This window comes from Octopus bimaculoides, chromosome 11 (genome assembly GCF_001194135.2).
Source record: "Octopus bimaculoides isolate UCB-OBI-ISO-001 chromosome 11, ASM119413v2, whole genome shotgun sequence".
Classification (NCBI taxonomy): domain Eukaryota; kingdom Metazoa; phylum Mollusca; class Cephalopoda; order Octopoda; family Octopodidae; genus Octopus; species Octopus bimaculoides.
Window position 1 is genome coordinate 21012262 of NC_068991.1, and position 11657 is coordinate 21023918.

General features: G+C 36.8%; 1 protein-coding gene across 2 annotated transcripts in view; it reads right to left on the reverse strand.

Annotated features, from left to right (window-relative positions):
• The window catches only part of LOC106869258 (organic anion transporter 3), a 22960-nt gene that overhangs the window by 7552 nt on the left and 3751 nt on the right, over positions 1 to 11657 (reverse strand). For both annotated transcript variants that reach the window (XM_052971571.1, XM_014914928.2), the window contains exons 2-6: positions 9859 to 10064; positions 8832 to 9062; positions 6292 to 6494; positions 2377 to 2703; positions 610 to 744 (exon numbers count right to left, since the gene is read on the reverse strand). In XM_052971571.1, the coding sequence (XP_052827531.1) occupies positions 610 to 744; positions 2377 to 2703; positions 6292 to 6494; positions 8832 to 9062; positions 9859 to 10064 (1102 nt within the window). The remainder of the gene's footprint in view (positions 1 to 609; positions 745 to 2376; positions 2704 to 6291; positions 6495 to 8831; positions 9063 to 9858; positions 10065 to 11657) is intronic.

Consider the following 11657-nt stretch of genomic DNA (forward strand, 5'->3'; position numbering starts at 1 on the left):
TATATATATATATATATATATATATGCTTTAGAACAGGGCTTTAGTTAAATACAGAACTTAAATATGGAATTAAATAAACGACAAACGAAGAGAATTATGCAATGAACTTAATTAGCTTGCAGCTGTTTCTGTGATGCGATGCCGTGCAGTGACAACTGATTACTATTATGAGTATGAATAAATCTTAATGCTAATTGATTTAAATATGCCAATAAATATTGGAGACAAACGGTGATGATAACAATATTGGAAAATCGGTGAGTCGATGACTTTTGTAATGGCCGTTTTTTTTTTCCTGTGCTTTTAACAGTGGAAACTGAATAAAATGTCTTCTGCTAGAACTGAAAACCCTACGGCAGACACATTTAGCGTGATTATTTTTCACACAAATTAAAAGTACATAATAAAGAAATGCATCTATCGATTGGATAAGTTTTTCATAATTGTACTCATTCCATCAACTCCAGGGTGATGTTAAGCAAAGTTTACTCTGACGATTATCAAATGCAGAATGTAGCGCATTGTAGGTAAAACGTTTAACCCAGTTTAATGCTGTTTCTTTCACTCTAACGCTTCCATATATTCGCAATGTTGAGAAAATGTGTTACCGTTTCGCTAATGCAGCCGCAAGACCCACTGATATTATTGCAAGGAAATACAATATACTGTAGTTGATGTAGATGCTTCCACCAAAAACCTCCATCATTAACAAAATAATGTTCTGTGCTGTTGTATTTACAGCCCTATAAAAAACCAAAGAAACAAAATATGTGAATTTAATAAACATATGCTCCACCGAAAGAGACAATATTGTCCCAATACCATTTCCTCAAGATACATCAAAACAATATCTAATAATCAAATAATTGCCTCCAATGACGAATGTGAAATATTTGTCTATTTATTGCGTTAGGACATAAGATAAATATCCAGATTCTTATTTGTACAAATACAGAAACGCGTAGAATAGAATCATACACAAGAATATACACATACAATGCGATAAATTGTTAGAGCCATTAGTGCATCGGCTTGAATATCTTGCAGTATTTGTTTCGACGCACTGAGTTCAAATCCTACCGAGCTCAACTATTTTTTTTCTTCTCGGGTTCGACAAAAACTACCAATGCAGGACAGGAAATTGAAGAAACTATAAGTATGTCGTAGTGAATGCATTATTGCTGTCATATGTTCCGATTCTTTAAGTTTTTCTTTCAAATTCTGCTATAGCTAAAAGAACAACGTGTTCCTTTAGCGAAGTCCAATCCGTTGCAAGCATTCGAGCTATGTTTCTTATTTGAGGACACTTGCCTCCATCTGTCTTACCAAACAACGTCGGAGGCCTGGTAAAATATTATGGGCAATGCCCTTCCCTCTCGACTAAATGATTAAAAACACACACAAGACATTCAAATATAAATTATTTATACATTTTGTGTGTTAGACTATTTTGAATCATGTGTTTTTGTTACTATATTTCTAAATTTAGTTTCAACCTACTGATTTAAGTTGGTAGAACATAAATTACTTAATTCAGACCAACACAATTGTGACTAACAGATGCTCTAAGAGTATAAGAGGGATCGACGATTTTGATCTGACAACACATAATAATGTCTGTGTCGTACAGCAAAGAGTTACACGGTTCCTGACTGAAGTGATTTTCTTCGTATTACATTACTAAACCATGTTTCTCTCTCGCCGAGAACATCCTCTCCCAAACTATAAGGTATTTTGTCTAATCAAATATTGATTTTAGATTTTGGCACAATGCCAGCGTTTTTGGGGGAGGGAATAAGTACATTGCATTGACTGATGAAACAGCAAGGTCGACCTCGGCGGAATTTGAACTCAGGACGTAGTCAGATGAAATGCCGTTAAACATTTTGTCTGGCGCGGTAACGATTCTGTCCGTTCGCCGCCATGTCTAATTTAATACTGAATTAAAATTTTGGCACAAAGCTAGTAATTTTGAGAGAGGGGCATAGTCAATTAGATCGACATCAGTGCTCAACTAGTACTTTGTCGACTCCGAAGTGAAGAGTGAAGTGAATCTGAGTCAATGCCGTCAGGCATTTTGCTCGGCATGCTAACGATTTTGACACAAATCCAGTAATTTCCGAGAAGGGAGTAAGTTTGATTGCACCAACTAACGTTCCCTACTGGTACTTATCTTACCGACTCCGAAAGGAAGAAAAGCAAAGTCGACCTCGGCGTAAAGACGGACGAAATGCTGCTAAGCGCGGTAACGATCCTGCCAGCTCGCCGCCACAGTCTAATCAAAAACGAAATTATAATTAGACATTGACAATATTTTCAAAGGTGTTTAAGAGAACATATAATCAAGACAATAGAAATAAGACGGCGAACCTTACCATTCTATAGACACGACGATAGTAACTTTCCTCAAATATGGTGATTTAAAGATAGTAAGTAACTTAACAAACACCGAGGATTCTTCTTCACTTAGTGGTTGCGTATGATCGACGACTGCTGTGACTGGGGGACTAGGTTCACTACTTCGGCTTTGAAGACTGGTTTCATTCACTTGACCAGTTTCTTGTAGTGCAGTGTCTTTTACAAATGTACACCAGATTTCATCAAAGTCAACCTTGTTTTGTCTTGCTGCTTTTTTGATAATTTTCTCTGCTGCTTTTATTTTCGAATTTGCAAATAGCCATCTGACAGATTCCTCCAGGAAACTATAGGCATAAAAAAAATATAAACGGAACATAAAAAAAGAAATGTATCTCTTTTCGAGTGCCAATGTATGTGAGCTACACGGTCCTACCAACAACGGATCATGAACAAATTACTGAACAGTTAAAAGGCTATATTTCTTTTCTTTCTGGAGTATATCAATACATACATACATACATACATACATACATACATACAAACACACACATACACACAAACAAACATACATACATACATACATACATACATAAATACACATATACACACATACACACACATACATACATACATACATACATACATACACACACATACACACATACACACATACATACATACAAACATACATACACACACATACACACATACATACATACATACATACATACATACATAGGAGGGTAAGTCAAAAATTATCCGGTCATTCTCCATAACACATCTTTATTATTGTAACACTGCCTTCTGCGCATGCGAGCTTACAGTTGGCACTATTGTGGTTACGTGATCGAAGTTTGAGCCTGATCGCGCCATTTTTCTTTCTGGCTTTACAGTGTAAGCATGGCCGCTCCACTAGCAATGCACACCAAACAAGAAGTAAGAACAGTGATCCGATTTCTCTGGTCGGAAGGTGTGTCTAGTGCTGAAGCTCATCGGAGGCTTTTAGCACAATACGGGGACACTGCACTACCGCGTAGAAGTGTGTATGAGTGGATCGAGAAGTTTAAAAGAGGCTGGACAAGCGTGATGCACAAAGAGGGAGAAGGATGCCCGTCAGCCTCCACCACTGACGAGAAGATTCAGCAAACTCGCGAGATGGTAATGGTGAACCGGCGAGTTATCATCGATGAGGTAGCTCGTTCTCTGCAGATTAGTCGTGGTTCTGCCTATCAAATCATCCACGATGAGCTCGGCTTCCATAAAGTCGGTGCAAGATGGGTGCCAAGAAAGTTTACCGTAGAACACGACTGTAAACGTCTTGAGGTCTGCCAACGTTTACTCGATCGCTACAACATTGAGGGTGAGGATTTTGTGATCAGAATAGTCACAGGAGATGAAATGTGGGTCCATTATTATGAGGCAAAATCCAAAAGACAGAATATTGAGTGGGAACATCCTGGCTCGCCAGTGACTAAGAGATCTTCCGCGGGAAAGGTGATGCTAACCATTTTTTTGGACTAAAAAGGGATTATACTGGAAAACTACCTGGAAAAGGGGTAGGAGTGTACGATCAAATAGTACAAAACGCAGTGCTTTGCTGACCAACAAACTGAAACCAGCAATTCGCATCAAACGCCCAAGCCTATTGCTGAAAAAGTGTTGCTGTTGCATTACAATGCACGCCCACACATAGTCCCTCCACCCAGACCTTTGAAACCATTAACCAATTGGCTTTTGAGGTGTTGAAACACCCTGCCTACAGCCCAGATCTTGCCCCTTCCAACTTTCATATCTTTGGACCGCTCAAAAATAGTTCGGATGAATATGTAAAGGAAGCGGTTCATAAATGGTTGCATGACCAACCGAAACTTTCTTCCTGGAGGGAATACGCAAGCTCGAGTGTCGCTGGACCGAGTGTCGCTGGACCGAGTGTCGCTGGACCGAGTGCATGGAAAGGAAGGAGACTATATAGAAAAATGATTTACTTGTTTATACCCTGCTTTTGTGTAAATACATTGAAAAAAGCAAGAGTGCGTATAATTCTTGACTCTCCCTCGTACATACAAACATACATGCATACATACATACATACATACATACATACATACATACATACATAGTCAATCCATCCATCCATCCATCCATCCATCCATCCATCCATCCATACATACATACATACATACATACATTTTGTGTTGGCACTCCGTCGCTTACGACGTCGAGGGTTCCAGTTGATCCGATCAACGGAACAGCCTGCTCGTGAAATTAACGTGCAAGTGGCTGAGCACTCCACAGACACGTGTACCCTTAACGTAGTTCTCGAGGATATTCAGCGTGACACAGTGTGACAAGGCTGACTCTTTGAAATACAGGCACAACGGAAACAGGAAGTAAGAGTGAGAGAAAGTTGTGGTGAAAGAGTACAGCAGCGTTCGCCACCATCCCCTGCCGGAGCCTCGTGGAGCTTTAGGTGTTTTCGCTCAATAAACACTCACAACGCCCGGTCTGGGAATCGAAACCGCGATCCTATGACCGCGTGTCCGCTGCCCTAACCACTAGGCCACTGCGCCTCCACTACATATACATACATACATACATACATACATACATGCATGCATGCATACACACATGCATATGCATGTATGTATTAATATACGTATGCGCATTTGTTTATGCTTGTATCTATCTGTGAGGTCTAAACTAACAAAACTATTCAATAATGAGACTAAAATTCTCCATCTGGACATCTTCCCTGCTTTTTTTTTTATCTACCTTATACACAGTTTTCCTGTGTTTCAGAATAAATTCTTCACGAACAATACGTGTATTACACCAAATGTATTCAGGTGAGTCTGAATACTTGAGAACCAAAGCACAAAAATAGAGGAAGAGAATGACAATTGGATGAGAAAATAAAGGGTGAAGATTCCCTTCGGTCATGAATGATCATAGAACTGTACCTAAAAGTTCCCTTCAGAGGCACAAATCCGGGCAAGCTTGTTTATGAAAGACCAGCAGTCGTCCATGCATACCATCCTCTCCTTTCCACGCCACTGATGTTATCCAAGGGAAAGGCAAAGAGGCCGATACAGTTTGGCACCAGTGACGTCACAACTCATTTCTACAGCTGAGTGAACTGGAGCAACGTGAAATAAAGTGTCTTGCAAGTCACACAACCCGGTCTGGGATTGGAACTCACTACTTCATGATTGTGAAGTCAACGTTCTAACCACCGAGCCATGCAACTTCATATGGATCCGAGAGAATAGTAGATAAATAAAAAAGAAGAAATATGCTTAACCAAATGAATGCGTAGAAAGTAAACGAAGACGAAAGAAATCTGATTCTGCCATGCGAGACGCACTGAGTGGAATCTCCCAGACATAGGAACCAACTGAAACTCTAGATGGGTGGTTCTCAACCATTTTTTTCTCTATGGAACTCTTTGATCCCTATTTTACGCGGATGGACCTTCATAAATATTCGATGTTTTAAACATCCCATTATATTTTTATAATTAAATATCATTAGGAACTGTATAAAGAAAATTGTTAAAATATTTTGTGTATCGAAGAAGTATATCCAATTTATTGCACATAGATTTTAACAACAACATTTTATATGACCTCCAAGAGCCATATGGACCCCGATTAAGAATTGTTGCTTCAGAGCAAAGGCAGAGGAGATTACGTTAGTTTTCTTACAGCTGAGATATCACATTACAAGAACTTCTTAACTGCATCACTCCAACGAGTTTTTACAACTACAGATTAGCTATGTCATTACAACCATCACGGAGTTTGGGTTATTTCATTACAAGTAAAACTGATCTTTTTGAATGCAAATAACAGTTAATATAAAATACTGAACCATTAGAACCACCACCAATGACTGAAATAACCTATAGAAAGGATTGAAAAAAGGGTACTTACAAGAAATCTATAATAAAATATCCGGACAGAACGGCGTTAAGCAAGAAATACGTATTCCATCCGTAATCCTTCAACATATATGCTATGAAACCAGTAATAGTAGAATAGATGTTCCAGATAAACATAAATAGACCAGACATAATGATACGTTTTTCCTTTGGGTATAACTCACAAACTAACGTTATAGAGCTGATAACATAAGTCTGAAATGCAACAAAAGATAGACAGTTGGTATAATGATATACTTTGAAACGCTGAACATTATTTTACAGTAAAATCAATCTTAATAGCACCAAGTGGTGCTATCAAGTTAGACGAGGCTTGGGATAATAATCCTTTCTGCTATAGGCACAACGTCTTAAATTTCTTGGGAAGGGGATAGTCGATTAAATCGACCTAAGTAACCAACTGGTACGTATTTTATCAATCTTAAAAGGACGAAAGGTAAAGTCTACTTCGGTGGAATTTCACTACAATGCTGCGAAGCATTTGTCCGTCGTGCTAACAATTCTACCAGTTCGCAGCCTTATGGCTTGGAATAATAATGGCTAAAATTTAAGTTATCTAAGTTATTTGACATTATCAATTTTATGTGTTTAAATTACAGTAAAATATATTTTAATAGTTGAAGACAGCCGAGTCAACTGGCTCGATAATACGTATAGTATGATAGCAGCTGTGAAATATATCTGGTTGAGACAATTAACTTCCTAGTGGTTCGATCCACTTTATTCTCAAAATGTACTTTGTAATACATACACCTCGCTTTTGTTTAGTCCAGTCCAGATCAGTCCAGTTCAGAGTCAGTCAAGCCAGGACTATCTTGTCATTTTATACAGTGTGTTCTTTCCTTTTCTCAAGTCGTTAGGTTGTGATTTGAAGGAAATTCATCAGCTTATTCTTGCAAGTCATGTGATTACATAGAGTTTTTTTGTTTGACGAATAGAGTTCCTATTATATTATTCTTGTTATTGGTGGTAGTGGCGTTAGTGATATTCTTGTTTAACAGCTGGTCAAATATGAGCGAGCAGATCTTTATTCATAGACTTTCCAGCAGTGACCATTTCATTTATTTACTGAAAACTGTAGAGCGTGGTTTGAAATGGGTGTGTTTCTACTTTTAGTAGGCAGTATGATTACATATAAACTCACTTGTTGACTCAAGGTAATTCACTTTTGTAAGAGGTGACTGCAATCCACTACGCTGATTTTAGAACAGAAATATACAGATAGAACTTCTTTCTGAACTACAATTCTAACATGGAGAGGTACAGACCCTTACAACTCATTTGTCATCGTTTCACTGCAAAAGTTTGAGGTCTTCAGTGGTGTGCGCTTCATCCAAAAATGTTGTAAGATTCACTATCCAGTGTATTTGAAAAAATCCCACAAAATGAGTAATATGTAGAAATAATGTAAAAGTGTAATAGTATCGTACACTAAGACGGTGAGCTGGCAGAAATGTAAGTATCAACGTTTTTTTGTTGATATTATTTTAACAGTTGAGGCAACGAGCTGGCTGAATCGTCAGCAGGCCAGGAAAAATGTTTAGCGGCATTTAGTCCAATTTTGCATTTTGAGTTCAAATGCCGTCAGGGTCGAGTTTACCTTTTATCATTTCGGGGTCGATAAAGTAAGTACCACTTGAACACTGGAGTGTATGTAATCGACTTCTCCTCTCCTTTGAACTTACTTGCCTCGTGCCAAAATTTGTAATCAAGGAAATCATGCACCATTCACAAAAGTTATGTCCAAGGTACGGTTGCATAATAATATATAACCGTCACTGTCGAGGAAAACTGTAATAAATGGGTTGTTGGAGATAAAAATAAAATAAACATACATTTTGTTTTATAGAATGATGATTTGGTTAGCATAAAATAGATCTCCGTAGATTTCGACGATGAGTATTTCAGTTATTGGATCAACCGAAATATCTGCTTGTTCAAATTAACCTGTAAAAGAGCTGAGTATTCCATAGATATATGTACCTCTATTGCAATTCTCAGGTAGAATAAGTATGACACAGTATATGACAACACGCTTTACATTACCGATATAATCAATCCTATGAATCTTGTATAGTTTCTATCTTCTCATTTTCATAAACAAAGACTTTATTCGATCGGAGGTTATGTTAAAAACCTTTAACATGCTAAGCAGGAAATTGGAACCAGAATCTCGTTAAACATATATATATAACAATGCGAACAAAAACATGCACACACAGAGGGGAAAAACTGAAACTGTCAAACACTGAAATATTTTGAATTCTTGAATTAAATACATACACATACACGTGTATATTAATAAATACATATACAAATATATATATGTGTGTATGTGTGTGTGTGTGTGTGTGTGTGTGTGTGTGTGTGTGTGTGTGTGTGTGTGTGTGTGTGTGTGTGTGTGTGTGTGCGTGCGCGTGTACGAACATATAATTCTCTGTGTGGGTGCATGCTTATGTTTGTATGCATGTGTGGGAGTGAAGTGCGTTTGTGTGAATATTTTTGTGTTCATATCCACGAAAAAAGAATTACCTCTCTTAATACTCCAGTGAAAAATCTCATGACTGCAAACGTCCAATAAAACGGCGAAAATGCGGCTACAAGATTGAAGATTATCAACATTAAATTACTTGACACTCTTAGAGGTTTCCGTCCAAATCTTTCAATCAAATATGGTGACATAAGACCACTGATGACTTGACCTAAGATAAAAACTGTTTGAGTTGATTCAGCCAGTCCACTTTTGTTGCACACCAGATCCCACTGCAAAAGTAAATGTACTTAATAAAGAAATATAATTGTATGGTTAATATACAGTTATGTCTAGATGATTTTAACAATTATCCCCATGTCGGTTCTGTTCCAGCAGGCGTAATATTAAAAATATTTCAAATCTGAGCATGTAATTTTTTTTTCATTTTCAAATTAGTTTAACTAAGACTATTTCGAAGCGCCCGTCCGTTTTCAAGACAGTACAGCTGCAATATCTTGCAGTTTAAGCTACCAACTTGATGCGTACTTGTTATCTCGCGTGTCTTTTCAGTGTTAGGTGTTTAGAGATAATATTTCTTTAAAAAAGAACTATAAAGATTTTAAAAGTTTTAAAGGGAAGCAATGTTTCCAATGAAAATTTTAACTGAATTAGAATGTGATTATAAACAGAGATCAACGAAAAATGAAATTGTATTTATGCTGTTTTCCTTAGGTACAATTGAAACAACTGAAACTGAAATTTAATGGTTTATTAAAGAATGAAAATATATAATAGAGCGCAGATACACAATTTTTAAATAACGTGTCTATTTTTTCATTCACTTATCAAATCTAATAATTTAATTAAGGAGTGACTGATTGATTGATTGATTGATTGATTGATAGATTGATTAATTAATTCATTTACGTGCAAAAGAGTACTAAATGTTATATCCCAGAAAGTTATAATGTCCATAGCTTTCCTACAGACTACAAACCACAGACAGATGACATAAAATTATCACGAACAGAAATGAATTCTGAAACAACAAAACAACAATTTAATACAGTAACAGAATCAACCCACCTCTGACACTATAGACGTATCAGCTGGTGTGGTATAGGAATAACCATTCAGACAGTTCAAGGTTTGGTTCTCAGTCGTAGTCCCTTCATCGTTATTGATGTGTATGGAGCATTTATCATATGTCAGACTGACTTCATTGGTCGATATGTTGTATTGGTTGAACTGAGAATCTGTCAGATTGTTACATTTGTATTCAGGAGTGATGGCTGTAAAATAAAGTTCATTGATGTCAAGTCAGCTTTTAATGCAGACTATAACACTAGTTAAACATAAGCTTCCTTATCTACATTAAGCAGTAAACTTTACTGTTCCGAAGTAACTTGGTCATAAACATATAGATATAGCTAGAGCATGTACAGGGAATTAGCCATAAGCCTTGTTCGAAGAATAGGCTAAACTAATGGTAAATTATATCTATAGGCTAAAATGTAGGTACAATACAACTTTTATAGATAGATTGTAAAATGTTATAACCTAAGCAGCAGGTTATACAGAAAACTTTATAGGTTAAAAATGTATAAATTATATATGAAAACTATAGGTTAAATTTATACTGTAAACGTTAAATATAAAAATCTGTACTTAATAAAAGATAAATAGGTTAAATATAAACATTTATAAGGTATATATCTTTAACATAGTAACATAAGATTTACCACTGAACACCCCGATAAAGATGGTTCTTTATCTCTACTAGACTTCCATCTTAAAATAACAAAGGGAGGTAATATATACACCGACTTCTACAGGAAAGCTGCCAGTAGAGGACTGTTTGTGAATTATAGATCAGCCCTACCCCTCGGTACTAAAACGGGATACATAAGAAATGAACTAGCACGTATCAAGAATGAATGTAACAAAGTTAGAGACCATATCACTTACACCGTACACTTCACAGATATACGGAAGCTGAATGGCTACCCTACATCCACAATAAACCGAATTGAAAACCAAAAGCGCCGCAGACATAAGAATTTCTCTAACACCTGCTTCATGAAATTACCACATTTCAATGAAAGCATAACCACAGCAATTCGTAGAGCCATACGGAACGATGGACTAGACATACAATTAGCACACTCCGGCCCCTCTCTGCGCGGATACCCGAATAAAAAGCAATCTAAAGATAACAATCAATGCTCATTAACTAACTGTCCTATCCGCGATACAGGCATGTGCCAGCGGACACATGTAGTATACCGAATGGAATGCAACAAATGTAAGGCGTTTTATATAGGCAGCACAACTCAAACTTTGCATACACGCAATAAGAAACATCTCAACACACGCGCATCCTCATTCGAAAAACACATTGATAAATGTAGAAATACCAACAGACAATTTGAAGTTACCATTGAAGCCAATGATAGAAATCTCGGCAACTTAGGAATTAAGGAAGATTTGATTATCTATAAATTAAACCCACAAATAAATGATAGATTGGAGCTACGCACGCAATACATAACATGACATACACATACAGGCACATTTGCTACATATTAGAAAAGAGGTGATGAAAATTGATTTGTGGAGCGATAAGTTAATAATTGATGTCACTAACATTGTCAAAGAAGAGAAACGCTTGAAAATTCAAATATAATCATAGAATTATTTTATCTCCGACCAAAAACATCTTTCTAAGGACAGTTCCTTTTTAACCCTGAAGAAGGGATTTGTATGTCCAGAAATATTGGATACATATACGATCAAAGATTACCAGGTAACTTACTTTTAGTTTACGTTACCTCATCTTAAAATCTATTTGCATTGTTTGGCCTTTTACATCTTTCAACGTTATA